The 20,224-nt window shown below is 42.1% G+C and overlaps 1 protein-coding gene across 6 annotated transcripts in view; it reads left to right on the forward strand.

Annotated features, from left to right (window-relative positions):
• The window catches only part of USP45 (ubiquitin specific peptidase 45), a 72,065-nt gene that overhangs the window by 5,479 nt on the left and 46,362 nt on the right, over window positions 1-20,224 (forward strand). For 5 of the 6 annotated variants that reach the window (XR_009244928.1, XM_004580358.3, XM_058660513.1 and 2 more), the window contains exons 3-5: window positions 4,181-4,353; window positions 6,073-6,176; window positions 10,661-10,761. Coding sequence is in view for 5 of the 6 variants with exons in the window: in XM_004580358.3 (XP_004580415.2) it covers window positions 4,181-4,353; window positions 6,073-6,176; window positions 10,661-10,761 (378 nt within the window). In the remaining variant the exon portion in view is untranslated. The remainder of the gene's footprint in view (window positions 1-4,180; window positions 4,354-6,072; window positions 6,177-10,660; window positions 10,762-20,224) is intronic. The other variant, XM_058660520.1, reaches the window with a different exon arrangement.

Consider the following 20,224-nt stretch of genomic DNA (forward strand, 5'->3'; position numbering starts at 1 on the left):
AAAGCAGGAGGCCAGAACTTCACGTGGACCCTCAGAGGTGGCATCACCCACCACAGCAGCACGAAACCTAGTCAGAAGTGTGTCAGCTGCCTGAGCTGGACCCAGCACTCCCGTGTGGGATGGGTGTCTGGAGTCATGGCTTCACCTGGCGTGCCACAGTGCCTGCTTCCGGGGTTTTAGTTAAGCATTTCTTTTTTTCCCCTTCTTTCCTTAGTTCTGCCATTGCTTTGTATTATTTTGTGATTCTGTCCCGGAACACTTGCTGGTGTTTTATATTTTTATGCCATGACAGTAATTGTTCTGCATTTGTTTTGGTTTTTTTCCTTGTCCTCCCTTCCTTTTTCTTATACAGTTGGTCCCCATCCCATATCTGTGGGTTCCCTATCTGCACATTGAAAGTATTTGGAGAAAAAAACTTATGCGGGATATGTACAGATCTCTTCTCTCTTGCTAGTATTCCTGAAAGAGCAAAATATAGCAAAAATTTACATAGGCATTACATGGTATAAAATATTCGAAGTAATTCAGGCATAATTTAACGTACATAGGGAGATATGTATAGGTTATATGCAAAAACTGCTCTTATATGTGAGACTAAAGCATTCAGAGATTTTAGTAATTTGAAGGTTTTAGAACCTCTGTTCATACTCAGATACTGAAACAACTACATTATCTTAGCAAAAAATTTGAGGCTTTAAATTCCCTTTGATCGTCCATTCTTTGATGTAGGATTGCTTTTAGATAAGCTTGTTTGAGTATATTTGTGTAAGAAAATTGAGCCAGATAGACCCTTGTTGATACCTGCTAGAGTTTAAGCTTGAGTTCATTTAGCCTTTTTGTTCTGGATTATGCAGCTCTGGGTTGTTCTTCATAATACAGTGTCTCTTTTTCCCAGTTATCATCTACCCAAGACTGCTCCCTGAAAATGTAGAATATTTTTGCATATATTTTATGTCTCAGTGAATGATAATTTTTTTTTCTTTTGCTTCCTCTCAAAATGAGATTGTCAGAACCTGGTGCAATGGTGCAAATTAGGGCTCTGCCTGAAATGCTGGCATCTAAAATGGGTGCCAGTCCAAGTCCCAGCTGCTCCTCTGGGACTGTGCAAGGAAAGCAGCAGAAGATGATCCAGGTATTTGGGCATCTGCCATCCGAAAAGGCTCCTGGTTCCCAGCTTCAGATTGAGGAATCTCAGGGACAACTGTTTCAGCCATCTGGGAAGTGAACCAGTAGATAGAAATCCAGTCCGTGTTTCGCTTTGTCTCCCTGTTTGTATCAAAACTCTACATTTCAAATATAAATAAATCTTTAAAGATTTCATTTTATTTGTAAAGCATATCTTTACAGAGAGAGGAGAGACAAAGAGTTCTTCCATCCGTTGATTCACTCCACCACATATCCTCAATGGCTCACTCCCCCAATAGCAGGAGTTAAGCTGATGCGAAGCCTGGAGCCAGGAGCCTGCTCTAGGTCTCCCATGAGGGTGCAGGGGCCCAAGAACTATCCTCTGCTGCCTTCCCAGGTCAGAAGCAGGGAGCTAAATGGGAAGGGAAGCAGCCAGGACCAGAGCTGATACCCATATGGGATGCTGACACTAGAGGTGAAAGTAGCCTGTTAAGCCACTGCACTAGCCCCAAGATTCTGAATTAAAAAAAAAAAAATGTTTGAGAGGCAAAGAAAAAGACAAAGAGGGCAAAATAGAGTGCAAGAGTGCATGCATGGGAGTATTTCTATTTGCTGTCCCACTCCCCAAATGCTATCATTGGCTGGGGCTGGGCTGCAGGCCAAGCTCAGAGCTGGGAGCTCAGTCTACATCTCCCAGGTAGGTGGTTCTTACTTCCATGGAATGCATTGGTGGGAGCCTGGGACAGGAGCTGAATCCAGGAATGCCCAGCTACTCTGGTTTGTGGTCGTCTTAACTGGTGTCATAGTAACCAGCACTTTCTTTAATGGCATGAGTCCTTGCTTTATGAATATGTCAACTGGAACATTACTCATTTTATATCTACTTTTTTAAGTTTTATTTATTTATTTGTTTATTTTTGAAAGCCTGAGTTACAGAGAGAGAAGGTGAGAGATCTTGCACTTGGTGATTCACCCCCCAAATAGCAGCAATGGCTGAAGATGAACTGGTCCAGTGCCGGGAGTTAGAAGCTTCTTCCCGGTCTCCCCCATGGATGCAGGAACCCTAGTACTTCAACTGCTTTTCTGGATACATTAAGAGGGAGCTGGATAGAAAGTGGAGCAGCCAGGACTTGAACTGACCCCCGTGTGGGTGCCTGTGGTACAGGGACAGGTTAAGCCACGAAGCTGTGGCCTGGGCTCCATGTGTCCTTATAGCCTGCTCTTGTAAAATCAGAACTTTTAGAAGATTTGCATTTTTTTTTAAATTAAGTTTTATTTTGAATAATTTGTCAGGAATCACATTTACACTATTCAGTCTCCCTACTTAATTAAGGGCAAAAGCAAATGCATGGATTTAGAAAAGAAAGTAGAGAAAGTTGAAATGTACATGCTCCTGTTTTCAAGTAGCTCTTCTTTTTTTTTTTCTCCCCTCTGTTTATTTTTGATGATGTTTACATAGTTGATCAAAGTGGGAAGGATCAAGGTTAGGGGAAGGTGGGTGAGAACACTGTTTCCAAATTTTCTTTTTCTTTCTCCTATATCTGGGGGAAGGGAAGAGATAAGGAGAGAAGCCATATTTAGCCTCCCAGCTCCTCAGTACCTGGGGAGAGGTAATGGCCACCATACACCATACGTCACCCCAGGGTCCCCCAAGTGGGGCATTCTCTGAGTAGCTCTTCCTTTGTTATTTATTTTTGCTGAGTACTTGCAGCTTTAATGTTAGGGATATCTGAGGTGGGGAAATTATTCAGGTATTTGGGAAGGATGGAAGTGTAATATGCCCCTTAGAGGCACAATTCATTGCCTTCATTATTTGAAGACTTGAAAGTGTAGTTGCTAAGTTTTGACCAGTTTTTTTAATACAGTGCAAAAAGTGGGAAGTTGTTTTTATAATTTTTTTTTCATGATTTATTTATTTTTATTGGGAAGACAGATTTACAGAGAGGAGGAGAAACAAAGAGAAATATTTTCTGCCCGATAGTTCGCTCCCCAAGCGGCCACAATGGCTGGAGCTGAGCCAATCTGAAGCCAGGCCCTAGAGTTTCTTCTGGGTCTCCCATATGGGTGGAGGGTCCCAAGGCTTTGGGCCGTGCTCAACTGCTTTCCTAGGCCACAAGTAGCGAGCTAGATGGGAAGTGGGAGCTGCCGGGATTAGAACCGGTGACCATATGGGATCTCGGTGCATTCAAGACGAGGACTTTAGCTACTAGGCTTTCGTGCTGGGCCCAGGAAGTTGTTTGAAAAGATCATTAGGTACTGGGTAAAATAATATGAGGGAATACGCATAAAGCAGAAATATGAGAATTATTGAAGAAACCATGTTTTTTTGAGAGGTGAGAAAAAGGGAAATGAGTTTGGGATATCTCCCATTGTTGGTTCCTGGGGACTGTGCCAGTCTGAAACTGGTATCTAGAAATAATCAGAGCTAGGTCTCTCAAATGGGCAGTAGGCACCCAAGTGCTTGAGCTATCATGTGATGCTTTCTGGAATCTACATTAACAACCAGCAGAGTGGAACTGAAACCTGAACCCAGGCACTCTGAAATGAGGTGTGTAAGTCCTAGGCACCTAAGCAGCATCGGTTTTTTTTCTCCCCCAAGATTTATTTATTTATTTGAATGGTAGAATGAAAGAGAGGGAGAGAAGGAAAGACAAGAGGAAGATAAAGTAATCTTCCATTCACTGGTTCACCCGCAAGAGGCCACAACAGCCAGGACTGGGCCATGCCAAATCTCAGAGCCAGGAATTCGTTCTGTGTCTCCCACATGGTTGGCAGGAATTCAAGTACATGAACCGCCATCTGATACTTTCCAGGCATAACAGGGAGCTGGATCTGGTGTGTAGTGAATGGAATTCAAACAAGACACTCCAGCATGGGATGAAGGTGTCCCAAGTGGCAGTGTAGCTGTCTTCCCCACAATACCATACTCCTAAGCAGCATCTTAACTGTTGGGCCAACTGCCTGCCCCAATACCATTTTAATGCTGTTGGCTTTTTGGTAGCACTTTAGCTTAGTAAAGAAAACATTAACACATTGATAATTTTCTCTTGCTCAGTAGGTTTAACTTGCCAACATGTGAGCCATGCTGTCAGTGTGAGTCATGTGAAAAGGGCGACAGCTGAGCATCTGTGGTCGGTTTGTTCAGAATGTTTAAAAGAACGGAGATTCCATGATGGACAGCCAGTTCTTCCTTCTGATGTTTGGTTGTGCCTCAAGTGTGGTTTTCAGGTAAGGAAAATAATACTACCATGTCAATTCAATTTGTCTTAAATGTTTTCCTTATTTACTTAACTGTGATTTGGGCTATGAGTGACATGTACAATTTAAGATGAATTTATTCCATATTTAGCTTGAAATTTTTCATGAATGAGCTTAGTGAGGTTTGAGGTAAAGTAACAAGTATGCTATGTGCAGAAAGTAGTAATGTGTGGCTTATAAATACTTTGGTAGGCAGTCCAGCCCACTTGTACTAGTTCCTGTATCTGACCTGTCTTGTGCATTTATTTTGAAAATGGATCTTCTTTCCAGATCTTTTTAAGATATATTTACTTGAAAGGGTTACAGAAGGAGAGACAGAGATAGCGAAATCTTCCATTTATTGGTTCATTCCCAAAGGCCAGGGCTGGGCCCGGCTTCCTCTGGGTGTCCCACATGGGTGGCAGTTGCCCAAACCCTTGAGCTATCCTTTGATGCTTTTTCCATAAGCAGGAAGCTAGATCAGAAGCAGAGCAGATGAAACTGGAGCTGATGTCTGTATGGGATGCTGGCGTAGGAGGCAGCTGCTTAAACCACCATACTATAGCGCAGCCTCCAGACTCATTTCTGTTCCCCCACGAAGAATAATTGGTTTTTTTTTTTTCCGAAAATAAGATATTAGAATTCAAAAAATATTGATGCCTAGAGTAAAGGAATTTTCTCTTGAAATTGGAAGTGTATGTTCTAATTTTTTTTGGTTGTTTGTTTCTTTTGTTTGTTTTGAACTGAGAAATGAATCTTTGTTATCCCAGGTACATGTTCAAGAGTAGGGCCGTTCTAATGCTAATGAACTCAAGGGAGAGAATATTGAAAATGGAGATTTCTTCCCCTTTTCTGCAGTGCTGTCCTCAGCCTAGTGGTTTGAGAATATCTGAGAATGCTTCAGGCATTCTTTTTTTTCCAAGATTTATTTATTTTTATTACGAAATCAGATATACAGAGAGGAGGAGAGATAGAGAGGAAGATCTTCCGTCCGATGATTCACTCCCCAAGTGAGCGCAAAGGCCGGTGCTATGCCAGAGCCAGGAATCAGGAACCGGGTACCGGGAACCAGGAACCTCCTCCCAAAGCTTTGGGCCATCCTTGACTGCTTTCCCAGGCCACAAGCAGGGAGCTGGATGGGAAGTGGAGCTGCCAGGATTAGGACCGGCGCCCATATGGGATCCCGGCACATTCAAGGCGAGGACTTTAGCTGCTAGGCCATGCCGCTGGGCCCTTCAGGCATTCTTTGTTACACAGCAACCCCACAGTTCATAAGGAATAGAAAGAGTCTGCCCCTTCCCTGTGTTACTTCCCAGAGTATACAACAATGTGACTCTTGCTCATGTCACCTTAACTAGAATTGAATTTCCTTTGCTTCCTTATCTGGTGAGGAGAGTCTCTGTGCTTGGCCTATGTCTCACTTTTTCTGTGAGGGTTGGGGGTGGAAGTAAGTCACAGACTAGCAAAAATGTGTGTTTAGTGAGGGGCACTGCTGGCCTAGCAGGGTGCTCCAGGTCACTCAGGGGTATGTTGATGAGTGTTTGAGAAAACTACTAGGTAACAAAAAGCAAGTGAGAGTCTGCAAAAATTTGAATTTAGTGAGAATTGGTATTGCTTTCCAAACAAAATGTTTTCAGTGTGTTTAATTATGAGGTAAGTATTCATTAGCCTTCTGTGTGAATCAGGAAATGACATTCAACTCACTTTCAGGGTTGTGGTAAACACTCAGAAGGCCAGCATTCCCTAAAGCACTTTAAGAGTTCCAGACCAGAGCTGCATTGCATTGTCATCAGTCTGAGCACATGGATTATATGGTAAGTTCAGTTATATGAAGGCTTGTGCCCGCTTCACTGAAAAAAAAATCAGTTTCTTTGAGCTTCGTAGGATAGACTATTAGGTGTTTTGCTAGTTTATGCTTCTTCTTTTTTTTTTTTTTACCTTAAACACAAGCTACAGAATAATTTAAGAAAACTAACATTACCCATGACTACAAAATCTAAATTGAAAAGAAAATATGATTATTTCTCTACTTTTTCTTAACTTGTTTATCCTTAAGGAGAAATTCGTTTTAGTTGATTTTACCTAATGAGCTTGCTGGCACAGAATTCCACTGCTAAGTAGGCGGAAGGTACTTGAAAGAGGCAAGTGGCTTGGTGAGTCTCTGCAGAGGGGATGGGAAAGCCTGGGCATTAGTAGTCAGCAAAGATTTGTAAGTTGATTCTGCTACAGAAGTGTTGATTGAGAATCTAGTCTAATTCCTCTTTTGAAAGTAACTGAGTTTCATTTACTATTGTGTGGTTACAAAGTAAGAATACACTGAAGTGTTTTGATGCTCTGGTTTCCCATAAGCATACTATACTGTTTCAAAGTGAATGGTGTATTGAAATGATTTTTCTGTATTTATGTGTTTATTTGAGAGAAGAATATATATATATATATATAGAGAGAGAGAGATCTTCCATTTGCTGATTAAATGCCCAAATGGCCTCAGTAGTCAGGGCTGGGCCAGGCTAAAACTGGAGCCTGGATCTCCATTTGGGCTTCCCATGTGAGTGGCAAAGGTCCAAGTCCTTGGGCCGTCTTCTGCTTTCCCAGACACGTGACACGTTAGCAGAAAACTGGATCAGAAGTGAAACAGCAGGTAGTGTTTTAACTTGCTATGCCACAACACCAGACCTACAACAGTTTTCTAAGTGAAATCTATGGACTCCTATGGTTTCTTTCGTTCTCTCTTTTGTATAAGGTTTATTTACTTATTGAAAGGATTACAGAGAGTTGGGGGAGAGAGAGAGAAGTTCTACAGGCTGGTTCACTCCCCAAATGGCTGCAGTAGTTGGAACTGGGCGGTAGTTACTTCCTTTGGGTCTCCCAGGTGGGTGCAGGAGCCCAAGCACTGGAGTCATGGTTTCACTGCTTCCCTAAGTACATTAGTAGGAAGCTGGATAGAAAATGAAGCAGAAGTGTGCCACCTGGCACTCCTAAAGGCATGCAGGCAGGGTAGGTGGCACCTCCACTCACTGCCCTTCGATGCCATCTTCCCAGGTTTTATTCAAACAAAAGTGCTTTAGCTTTGTCTTCTTATTTCAGGGTTTTATAATTAATAGCAGGATATTTTGACTCATAGAAGAGATTCATTGTATAATATAATCACAGAGGTTGCTGTTTGTCACAAGTCTGTGTTTTGTTATTGCTGTTATTGACCCCAAACAACTGAACTAGGGAGAATGTGGAGAGAACTGATGATACATTTGAACTGAGGGAGGGGGCCCTCTCAATCTACAAAGTGTTCCAGAATTAGCAGGAAGGCTTGTTACGGCAGATGGCTGAGTCCCAGGCTTGGGAAAGCCTAATGCATTCCCAGTTGTTGCATTGCTGCTGGCCTGGGAACCACAGTCTGAGAACCGCTGAAATAGAAATGTTAGCAAGAGAAGTGTGTTAGTGTGTAAACCTAACTGAGGGTGGTGTTCAGAACTGGAATGTGCTCTGGAAAAATCCCTTTCCTCATCCCCTACCTCCAGATACGCCCCAACGAAGAAGGCTAAAACAGCTATCTTTTCCCATATCTCAGTAGCAGTTCCATTGCTTTAGTTATCAAACCAAGAAGTCTGGCAAATATCAACAGAGAAGACCATCTACCTTTTTTTTTTTTTAAACCTTTTAACAAAAACAGACAAAATGGTATTCCTCTGACCTCTGACACCCAGCACTGGATGTTATTTTTTTTTTAAAGATTTATTTATTTTATTACAAAGTCAGATACACAGAGAGGAGGAGAGACAGAGAGGAAGATCTTCTGTCCGATGTTTCACTCCCCAAGTGAGCTGCAACAGCTGGTGCGCGCCGATCCAAAGCTGGGAACCAGGAACCTCTTCCGGGTCTCCCACGCAGGTGCAGGGTCCCAAAACATTGGGCCGTCCTCAACTGCTTTCCCAGGCCACAGGCAGGGAGCTGGATGGGAAGTGGAGCTGCCAGGATTAGAATCGGCGCCCATATGGGATCCCGGGGCTTTCAAGGCGAGGACTTTAGCCGCTAGGCCACGCCGCCGGGCCCACTGGATGTTATTAACTCCAAACTTGTTTTATCTAGACCAGGTTTCTCAAATTGAGTGTCATTGATATTTCAGCTAATATTTTTTTGTGGTGATAAGCGCCTTCTTGTGCTGTCCTCTTACACCAATGGGGGGGGGTTTCAGTTTCCCTGGCCTCTACCCATCAGATGCTAGAAGCAGCCAGGAATCAACCAAAAATATCTCTAAACATTGAAAAATCCTCGTGAGGACAAAAATGACACTTGTCACTTCTTTCAATTCAGTTATTTTGATTATGTCCATTGTATCTTTTATATCTAATTCATTATTGTTTCTACCTGGAAATATACATAGTGAGTATGTCTGTATCTGTCTGGATCCATTGCCACTGGGCTGATCTATTTCTGTCCATAGTGTGCCCCATCTAGTGTATCAAGTTCATCTGGATGATGCTTTTAATATATAAATTGGGGGCCTGGCACAATAGTCTAGTGGCTAAATCCTCTCCTTGCATCTGCCAGGATCCCTGATGGGTACCAGTTTGTATCCTGGCTGCTCCACTTGCCCTGCAGCTCCCTGCTTGTGGCCTGGGAAAGCAGTGGAGGATAGTTCAAGGCCTTGGGACCTTGCACCTACATGGGAGACCCAGAAGAACCTCCTGGCTCCTGGCCCCTGACTTCAGATCAGCTCAGCTCTATCCATTGTGGTCACTTGGGTAGTGAACCAGTGGACAGAGGATCTTTTTCTCTGTCTTTCCTTCTCTCTGTAGATCTGCCTTTCCAATAAGAAAATAAAACAAATCTTTATATGTGTGTGTGTGTGTATGTGTATGTATATGTATGTATATATATGTATATATATATATATATATATATATATATATATATATATATAGTGTCACATCATAGTCCTGCTGAAAACTCCCCTTCAAGTCTTCCATTATACTTAAAACCAACTTCCAAAACCTTCATTTGAGCTGTAAGGCTCCGTGAGAATTACCTCCTGCTTGCTTCTCTACCCAATACTCTCTCCTTTGCATTCCCTCCCATGTAATTTCAAGAAGTGTGTGCGTGTGTGTGTGCGTGTGTTGATTGTTGTTTCCATGATACAGTTTTGTAGGGATAGGGATTTCTCCTCCCCCCTTTTCTTTTCCCACTGTTTTCCCCAACATTATTACGATATTATAATCTTTCAGCAACATTACAAGTCCAACATTTGTCTATTTAAGTATGTCATGGCATTGTAGGTATAGGCAATGGTAGAAAATCTAGTGTCATATTGTCAAGATGTTTTTAACAGTTTTTTTAATTGTGGAGATTTCCTTATTTATTCTTTTATTTATTTATTTTTGTTGGAATAGCAGATCTACAGAAAGAAGGAGAAACAGAGAGAAAGATCTACCATCTGCTGGTTCACTCCCCAAATGGCTGCCATGGCTGGAGCTGAGCTCCAAAGCCAGGAGCCAGGAGCCTGGAGCTTCTTCCGGGTCTCCCACACAGGTGCAGAGTCCCAAGGCATTTGGCCATCTCCACTACTTCCCAGGCAGTGGATAAACAGGGAGCTGGAAAGGAAGTGGAGCAGCCGGGATATGAACAGGTGCCCACATGGTATCCTGGCAGGTGCAAGGCAAGAATTTGGCCACTAGGCTATCGCATAAGGCCTGTATTTAACAGTTTTATTGGCAGTCCTTTTATTTGGGAGTTAGAGATGCATACTGCAATGGTTTTTCACTTCTGGATATGCTAGTCTCCATTATACATGCAAGATAGAAAGCAAAAAGAGGGCCCGGCGGCGTGGCCTAGCGGCTAAAGTCCTCGCCTTGAACGCGCCGGGATCCCATATTTGCGCTGGTTCTAATGCCGGCAGCTCCACTTCCCATCCAGCTCCCTGCTTGTGGCCTGGGAAAGCAGTCGAGGACGGCCCGATGCTTTGGGACCCTGCACCTGCGTGGGAGACCTGGAAGAGGTTCCTGGTTCCCGGCATCGGATCGGTGCAGCACTGGCCGTTGTGCTCACTTGGGGAGTGAAACATCGGACAGAAGATCTTCCTCTCTGTCTCTCCTCTGTGTATATCTGACTTTGTAATAAAAATAAATAAATCTTTAAAAAAAAAAAGAAAGCAAAAAGATTATAGGTAAGCATGTATATATATATATATTCTCATACATAAAACTATGTAATCCAAAAGTACTTAAATGCCAGCTTTGTTACTTAACATGCAAAATGATTGCAGGTGCTTTCATAACATATGCTTAACTTTTGTGTTTTTCAGGTGTTACGAGTGTGATGAAAAATTATCAACACATTGCAATAAGAAAGTTTTGGCTCAGATAGTTGATTTCCTCCAGAAACATGTTTCTAAAACTCAAGCAAGTAAGCTGAGCAAATTGCTGCATTAAAATATTATGTTTCATATAAAATTTTCATAAATTCAGAAGATTTCATTGTTATATCTTGGTCTGTAATTTGCATGAAGATTTTGTGTAGGTCATGCATTCTTAGATGCAATGTTACAATGTTGCAGTGTGTTTATATAACCAGTCTAAGTAGCTGAATCTTGGGCTTTAGGTGCAACAGCCTTGAGTTTGAATTTGGACTCCCTCACTTGTTGCCAAGTGACTTTTGCTCCTTTGTGTACCTAATTGAAAACGTAGGGTGATAATTCTTACCTTGTGGGATTGTTGCAAGGCTTGGAGATGGTATTTTCTAAAGATTTAGAAATGCACATGAAAATACTGGCATAGTGCCTAGAAGGTATCTGTTATTATTTGTGGCAAAATTTGAGTGCATTTCTGATATAAACATTTCGAGTTAGGCCAAACTTCAGAGGTTAAAGACTGAGTTGCACACACAGCTGCTCTCATTTCTGATACCAGCCATATACTGCAGTGTTCTTAGATCTCTGTGCTTCACCCAAATCCTGCCTAGCAGGTTCCAAGGTCATCGGAACAACAACCAGGATCCCTGAGCGGTCCGCAGAAACAGAAGAACAGTAAACTTCCTTTGGGACTAGGGAGAGGAGCTTTCTCTGGTCCTTGCCTGCTTCCAGCTTTGGGTCCCCAACCCCTCTCGTAATAACCATCAGGAGCGCTCCAGAAACCCCTCATAACAAACAAACAAACAAACAAACAAAACTAGAATAGATAGAGAACAACAAGGAAAGCTTAGAACCAGACAGGAAACGGTCAGCGGGGATGCACTTATACCTCACTGGGTGGGACACAAAGATTAGTTACTCCTCACTGGGGTATGGAAGATTTCTCTGCACACCCCTCCTAAACATGCTCACCTAAACTGTTGACATATATCCTGTTAGAATTATAGAGTTAGACCACCTGAAAAACAGGCAGGTTCAGTGAAAACATGCTTCAATGCTATAAACTGCTAAATACTAAAATTAAAATAGGCATGAGACAGCTGAATAGCAATCTAAGCCATTTTAAAGTGTATAGAACACGGTTGAATGTAAACCAAAATTGAAATGTCTATGAAGAAGTCACAGGTTGTGGTTGAGAACCTGCATTTTCCTATTAACGTATTGGTTAATCAATACCATGTCAATTAATGCCATAATGTTGTAAATGGTTGGAAATATTATGTTGGGACTTTTAATTGATTGGAATGATACTCTGCCGTCTCTGCCTTTAGACCAGAGATGGTCTCACCAAGAAACCATTGAACTTAGCCGGACAATAAGATGCTGGACTTTATGCTTGGTAAATACCTCCAATGAAAGAATGTCAACTGAATTTGAACTATGGAAATGCAACAAGGTGGAGCAATCCACCGTGGGGGGAGGGCGTGGGGAGGGGCGGGGGGGGATCCCAGTGCATTAAAAAATGTATCACATAATGCAATGTAATTAGTTTAAAAAAAAGGAAATGCAATAAAAATATATGTTGAAAAAAAAAAACAAATATTCCATGACTAAAAAGAAAAAAAAATAAGATCTCTGTGCTTCAGCCAAACAATGTGGGGCTCCCACTTCACGTTAGTAATTCAACAGAAAGATACCTGTGGTTACAGTTTTTAAGAAATAGATTAGGGCCCGGAGTGGTGGCCTAGCAGCTTAAGTCCTGGCCTTGCACAAGTCAGGATCCCATATGGTTGCCGGTTCTAATCCTGGCAGCCCTGCTTTCCATCCAGCTCCCTGCCTGGGAAAGCAGTCAAGGACGGCCCAAAGCCTTGGGACCCTGCACCCGCATGGGAGACCCAGAGGAAGCTCCTGTCTCTTGGTTTCAGAGTGACACAGGTCTGGTCATTGTGGCCGCTTGGGAATTGAATCTTCGGATGGAGGGTCTTCATCTATGTCTCTCCTCCTCTCTGTAAAATGCATCTGTAAAGTATATCTGACTTTATAATAATAAATAAATAAATGATTCTTTTTTTATAAAGAAAGAAATAGAATAAAAGGATATAAATTAAGACCAAAGAAGAGACCCATAAAAAGGGGGGGACCCAAATGTGAAGTTTCTGCATCTAATGCAAAGGGAATATGACCTTGCCCTTCCAGGAAAAAAGTACCCATACACACATTGTGTGATGATATGCGTGAATGTTGTTAACCAGGGAAGCTCACAAGAGCTTTGGGATTGAGTGGTTTTTTTAAAAAAAGATTTATTTATTTTTATTGGAATGGCAGATATACAGAGAGGAGGAGAGACAGAGAGGAAGAGCTTCCATCCGATGGTTCACTCCCCAAGCGGCTGCAACAGCTGGTGCTGAGCCAATCCAAAGTCAGGAGCCAGAAGCCCTTCCGGGTCTCCCACACGGGTGCAGGGTCCCAAGGCTTTGGGCTGTCCTCGACTGCTTTCCCAGCAGGGAGCTGGGTGGGAAGCGTGGCCGCCAGGATTAGAACCGGCGACCATATGGGATCCTGGTGCGTGCATGGCAAGGACTTTAACCACTACGCTACTGAGCGGGGCCCAGGATTGAGTGTTTTTATCGGAGTTTCATCAATGCAGGCATGATCGATTAAATCATCACCACGTCAGTTTTACTCAGTCTTAGTTTCCCCAGCTCTGTCATCGCCTGACTAGACTTTCTGGCATCAGCAGTGCCCATCCTGAGTTGTTTCTTTAGCATAAACTGTCTAGGAATCCACAATGAGCCACTTTTTTGGCACAGATTCTCTGGTGTGATTTGAGGGGTCCCTGTAACGACAAGAACTTGAAGAGTACTTCCCAGGAACCTGGGATAGAGGTCAGACAGACCCTTTATTATATATTAGTAATATATTATGCAGTTCGTTATCTAAGTAATATGTTACCTGGCATGCTATATGTAAGTATAATAATATGTATTTGTTAAATAACATGCTAATGTAAATGTCAATATGCAAATGTTAATAAAAATTTAATTTAATTATTAAAGTAAATTAAACTTTTTAAATATTTATTTTTGTTTAAATGGTAGAGTTGCAAAGAGGAGAGATGTCTTTAATTTTAAAAATTATTTTATGTTTAGTGTTGTTTACATAATTGAGAGGGATACATGCCCATGTGGGTCTTCGCTTAGGGTGGGGAAGATTAAGGCATGGAGGAAGGTGAGTGGGACAAATGTTTCATTTCTTTTTGCTTTTTTTCTCCTGTTCCTGCAGTGGGGGAAGGGAAGGAGCTGATCCTTGCCATCAAACTACATCAGCACCTGGATACGGGAGGTGGTCATTTGATGACTCCTTAGAGACCCTGATGTGGGGAAGAATGTTTCAGGGGTGTTACTTGACTAGTCTTGATAGTTCTGAAATATTGTCAGTTTCATTGCTCCAGGGTTGAGAAAATCTTCCCAAAGTCTGTTGGCTGATCGGGTATACCTTAGTGCATCTACAAACTCAGGAATATGCTGGAGTGAACTGCTTGGCACGGTTCACTCCCAGTTCCAGCCTTGGCATGTGCCAATGGGTGCTACAACCTGGTCTCGCCTGGCTTAGCCTGTCACCACCCCCAGGTAGGGTGCTGCAGTCCCACAGGGGTGAACCCGCAAATCCCCTATGTAAACTGCTTCCATATCTGATTCTGTAATGTTTTGGAGGCTGCTGTGACCCAACCTGATGTATCCCAGCCCCTGTTCCAACACTCCTGGGTGGATACTGCAGCCTAGCCCTTTCAGGAAAGCCCGCCAGCCCCAGCTTTTGTGTATGATGGCGGTCAGCGGGCAGTGCTACTTAACGCATAGGTCTTGCATGTAAGCGGGTGCTTTGAACCAGCAACATGTAGTTTCCTGTCCCTAAACCTCCTCGTCTCAGTTCCCTTGCCCATCTGCAAGTTCAGTGGCCCAGTTCATTGAAGCCCCCAGAAGTCACTCCTCAGACTCCCTTCCCTGGGAAATCATGTCTGGGAGCCAGGGCTGAGTGTCCTGGCCCATTGTCTCCCATCCACTGCACAGAGGTCTGCAGCATTTCCTGCACATCTGCAGAAAATGTAATAAGCAACTATGCTGGCACACTGGTATAGTGTTGGCATTACCCAGGCCCAGACTGCCTGCCAGTTATTGACTGCTTTTCTCCTAGCAGTGTGTAACACTCACCTAGGTACAAGGTAAACCTAAGAGTTACTTGCATCTGGGGGACAGAGGTCTTCTCTCAGCTGATTCACTCCCCAAATGGCCATAAATGCTGTAGCTGAGCCAGTTGAAGCCAAGCCAGGAGCTTTCTATGTGGGTATTAGAGGCCCAAGGACTTGAACCACTCTCCACTACTTTACCAGGCCATAAGCAGGGAGCTGGATTGGAAGTGCAAAGCTGGGACACAAATAGGTGCCCACATGGGACGCTGGTGCTATAGCCAGAGACTTAGCCTAGTACACCATAGCACTACCTTTGAAAATAATTTTAAAAAACTGAAAATTATATAAAAATATAATTACCAGGTGTATTTCCTATAGCCCCAGTAGTTGTTTTTGTTAGCTATTTCTAATGAGAGAATGGTGAACAAATTGGAAGAGAGAGGAATAAACTTTGGCTCCCAGACAGCCAAAGAGATTACTAATTTTATTTGTTCAGCACTTGTTGAACTCTATCCTAGGCATGCTAATTAAAGCTCCAGTTCTGCTCTAATAGGAGAACCCGGGAAGTGTGATGACAAAGGTGATTAATCTGCGTCAGGAACTGAGGTTGGCATTAGTGCCGTCCCTAAAGGCTGCTATTTTGATTTGTTTCGTTGGCCATACAAGTATGAAGCAATGTGGTGCTAACAGTGATGAAAGTACCCTTGCGTAAACTCTTTTCTCTGCATTTTTAAAAAAGATTTATTTTTATTGGAAAGTCAGATATACAGAGAGGAAGAGAGACAGAGAGGAAGATCCTCCATCCGATGATTCATTCCCTGAGTGACCACAACAGCTGAAGCTGAGCCAATCTGAAGCCAGGAGTCTCCTCCAGGTCTCCCACACTGGCATAGGATCCCAAGGCTTTGGGCTGTCCTCCACTGCTTTCCCAGGTCACAAGCAGGAAGCTGGATGGGAAGCGAAGCAGCTGGGATCAGAACTAGAGCCCTTATGGGGCCCCAGTGCGTGCAAGGCGAAGACCCCAGCCACTAGGCTACTGCAATAGGGCCCTTTTCACTGCATTTTTAACCTTAGAGGTTCCCTAAGGTTAAGGACAAGGCCAGGCTGATTTCCAGTCAGCTTTACAGTTCTTGAATGTTTGTTGAAGGATACTGGAAGGGAGCGTGGAATGGTGTAGGAAGAGCATGGGCTTTGAGTGAGGAGCTATGCCATTCACGTTTAATCCCTTCCGTCATTGGCTGTGTGATCAACTGGTAAAATACAGTTCATCTGAGCCTTATTTCTCCTCAGAACTTTGACCTTCCTCCAGGGATTTAGGGGATAGAACCTGATGAGGCACTTTCTACCAGAAATTGTGTAATGAAAAGTAATTATCTTACTAGCAGACTCACGTTTCTAGTATAGTTAATATTTAATATTCAAAGACCCCGAGATATCGAGAGCTATGCAATGTTTGGAGGAGAGAAACTGAAATGGAGAGGAATCACGAATAATCAGGCTTTCAAGATGACACCAAGAGAATGAACTTCAGCCAGTCGGAGACAACAGGAGAAATCATTTCAGATGGCAGGAAGCCCTGCTGAAAGCCTTGATTGAGTTGTGGTACCATGAGGAGCACCTGGAATGACAGGAAATGGGCTCCTGAGGCAGCTGGAGATGAGCAGAGCCTTCAAAGTTAGGGAGAGACAGAATTCTAAGTTCATGATTTCCCCACGTTCTGCAGCAAAATGCCTTTACTTTGGTGGGTCAAGCTTCAGAATCTCTCAGGCAAGTTTGATTTAAAATATGATTCCTTGGCATTTTAGATGCAAGGATTTTTTTCTTTGTTTTGTTTTGGTGTGGGGTAATCTGCTATAATTATGTTGTGTGAAAGTTCCACGTGTTTTTGTGAGATACTTTGAAAACCAAGTAAAGTTATCCTTGAGTTCCATAAGAATGCTAGGTGGGATTTTGGGGTTATTGTTATTTACAATTGTGAGGGACTATCGAATTGCTAAAATGCAGGTAAATGAAAAAGTAGGGTGAAACTATATATTGTTCGTATGGAAGGATTATAATAAATAAATAAAAATGAACAACTGAGATGAAAACCTATACCTGTTAAATAGACCTGAAACAAATTTTAAAGTTACATAGTGTTTGGTGAATTTCATTCTGTTACACTTGAGATGGTTCTTCTACACAAAGAATCTAGGCAGGTTCCCCTCAATCTACAAACAGCTCATTCAATTTCAAACTTTGGCTTTAGTACAGAGAGCATTGATTATTCATATGTATCAAGTGAGAAATAGTTACTGAAAAAGTGTAATTCTGTATCATGCTAACACAAATACCTTGTTTTGAAAACAAGTTTAATGAAAGGTACCACTTCATATCTTTATAAATCTAATATCTGGCTTAGTAGCAAACAATTGAATTCTCATTTCTGCTTCATTCAGTCTGTTGTGATACATGTCCTATAAGCCTCTGGAAGACTGTGTCATAGTATTGAGAGTGAACGAAAGGTTAAAAAAGAAAAAAGCATATAAACGAATAATGTTTTAGGCTTATTTAGAAAATGCTTTTGACCTTCATAGGGCCTCAGAGGAGGAAGGTGTGATCAGACCCACTTGGCAATAGCTGAACTAGCACATTTGTCTATTTTCGGTCTCCAGAATTACTTATCCATTGGGACTCAGCTCAAATCCTGTTTCTAGGATGTTCCCCCAATCTTTACCTCTGCTCTGGCCCTGGGTATCTATGCAGTACACTTTAGAATCTATTGTTTTATGGTGTTTATCTTTCATGTTTGCCCATGATAAGTTTTCTCTTAAAATACCATGTTTCTTGAGAACAGGGGTCTGCCTTATATTCTTTTCTATTCTCACGTACCAACATTAAGAAAACTTGGTGAATTAAACTGAAGTAACGTGTAATCTGTTTTTACTGAAATCGTTGGTAAAATGTTGTACTTTCACTCTCCCAACCCTGAATAGTCAGACACATTAAAATTATTTTATCATCACTGTTTTAGTGTATTTGAGTTTCCACATAATGTCAAAAGATGTTCTATATGTTAGAAATGCACTAGTGAGCAAAGCAGACTTCCCACTTTTTGTCATTGTTGACTTTTTGGCCTTGGGATAAACTCGGTCATCCTAACTGTTGCGTGTTTCAATAGTGCTGCAAGGGAACCAGTTACAGGAGTTTCTGAGAGCACTTGGAAGTAGAATCAAACCTGGATGGATGGATATTTCATTGTGAGGATTCATCTACTGAGCCAAGGGCTGAAGGATATCTAGACAAAAAGGAAAGTTTGTGTTCCAGGCAGAACAGATAGCTCTTTGATTTGGGGCGCTTAATAGGTTCAGGGAATTCCGTAAAGCTGGAATATTGTGTTTTATATTGTTGAGGGGTAATAAGAGGCCAGATTGAAAAGTATGGAGGGATGTTCAAGGGCCTTACATTGTAGAGTGTGCTCTGAGGGAATTAAGATTCCACTGTTGGGTTTTAAAGATAAGTGGGTGGTGAGCTTTGTATCCTGGGTGGATCACTTGACTTGTAGTATTGAGGAAAATAGGAATGCCTTTGTATTTCTACCTTCACTTTCATTATGTGGCTACCTAAGAATTTCTAAAATTAATGGTTAACTGAGAGAGTTAGTAGGCTATGAGAATAAATATGTAAGCCAACCATTTGGTTTTAAGGTAAGCAGTTGTAGGACAGGAGGGTTTTCCTTTTTACGCTTTAAAGTTTTCAGCTGTAGAAATGGCCAGATAACATTAATATTGCATGGCTGGTTTAGGTAATTGCGTTAAGCATTTAAGATGAGCTCCGGTGCAGGTTCCCAGAAGAATGCTTACAGCTGTGTAGATGTCACATCTGATGATAGGATTTGCTTAAAGCAAAAACAAAGCCAAAAAAGCAGAAACTCCTTCCAGTGCTCCCCAGCCCCATAAATACAATGAGTAGCTCACAAGACTGAAAGGGGGCAAATAAACACTTTCCTGAGGCCCACTCAGGAACATGTATTACTAAAAAGCAGGGCAAAAAACTTTGGTGATAGTAGAAAGATGAATGTGTATCTGGAGTTAGGTGGGCAGAAAGGGGTAAAAAGGCAAAGCCTAAGATTTTTAGCACAGGGACACTCTTCAGTGTGATAAATGCCTGTCACTTTTTATTGGTCCAAATCCATGGAATGCACATCAGTAAGATGAATTCTTAAACTATGGACATTGAATGAAAATGATTTGTCAATGTAGATTGCTCAGTTACAGTAAAAGAACCGTTCTGGTGGGGGGTTGATGATAATGGGGGAGGCTCTCTGTACCTGGGGAAAAGGAATATATGTGCAATCTTTGTAACTTCTGTAAACCTAAAAACTGCTCCAAAAATAATTTTAAAAATAGCACATCTCCCACGGGCTCATGAAATTTGGTATTTTTGTAGTCTTGTAGATGTCAGTGTTTTAAAGATACCTAGATATGGTATAGGAATTTCTGGTGAAATAATATTGTTGAATATTGGTTTTCTTTTGATGATAGGCAGGTGATGGACAAGCCCAAATTCTTTCCTGACTTTAACCCATAAGGTTAATACAGGTGGGAGGGTATTTTTTTTAACAAGATTAAAGAGAAAATGTTCTGTTAAACTCATGGAGTTTGGGCTCCTGCTATATGAAATAATGGGAATTGTTTTGGTTCTTTTGAGTTTATAAAGTATAAGTTTCTGTATCTTAAAATAAGTTACTGGATGGTATATTGGGATCTGAAACTACATCTGAAGATAAACAATATTGTGACCTTTGATAATACCAGAATTCAGTGATTGAATACTTCTGGAAAAAAGGTAATACTTTTTGCTCTGTTTTAAAATGATAGCTGTCCTACGAAATGTTTATTTTCAAAAATGGGTGCTAAAAATAATTATTTCTAGATTACATAGGATTAGAACAAAGGTTAGACAGTTAAAAGTCATCTTTTGGGGTCTGGTGCAATGGCCCAGTGGCTAAATCCTTACCTTGCATGTGCCAGAATCCCATGTGGGCACCAGTTCATGTCCTGGCTGCTCCCCTTCCCTGCAGCGCCCTGCTTGTGGCCTGGGAAAGCAGTTGAGGACGGCCCAAAGCCTTGGGACCCTGCACCCATGTGGGAGTCCTGGAAGAAGCTCCTGACTCCTGGCTTTGCATCGGCTCCGCTCCAGCCACGGCAGCCATTTGGGGAGTGAACTGAGGATCTTTTTTCCCAATTCTTCTCCCTGTAGGTCTGCATTTCTAATAAAAATAAATCTTAAAAAGCTTCGTATCTTTTACTTTTATGAATTCAAATCTAGGGTTCCTCATCAGAACCACAAAA

The sequence above is a fragment of the Ochotona princeps genome, chromosome 1, assembly GCF_030435755.1.
Source record: "Ochotona princeps isolate mOchPri1 chromosome 1, mOchPri1.hap1, whole genome shotgun sequence".
NCBI lineage: Eukaryota > Metazoa > Chordata > Mammalia > Lagomorpha > Ochotonidae > Ochotona > Ochotona princeps.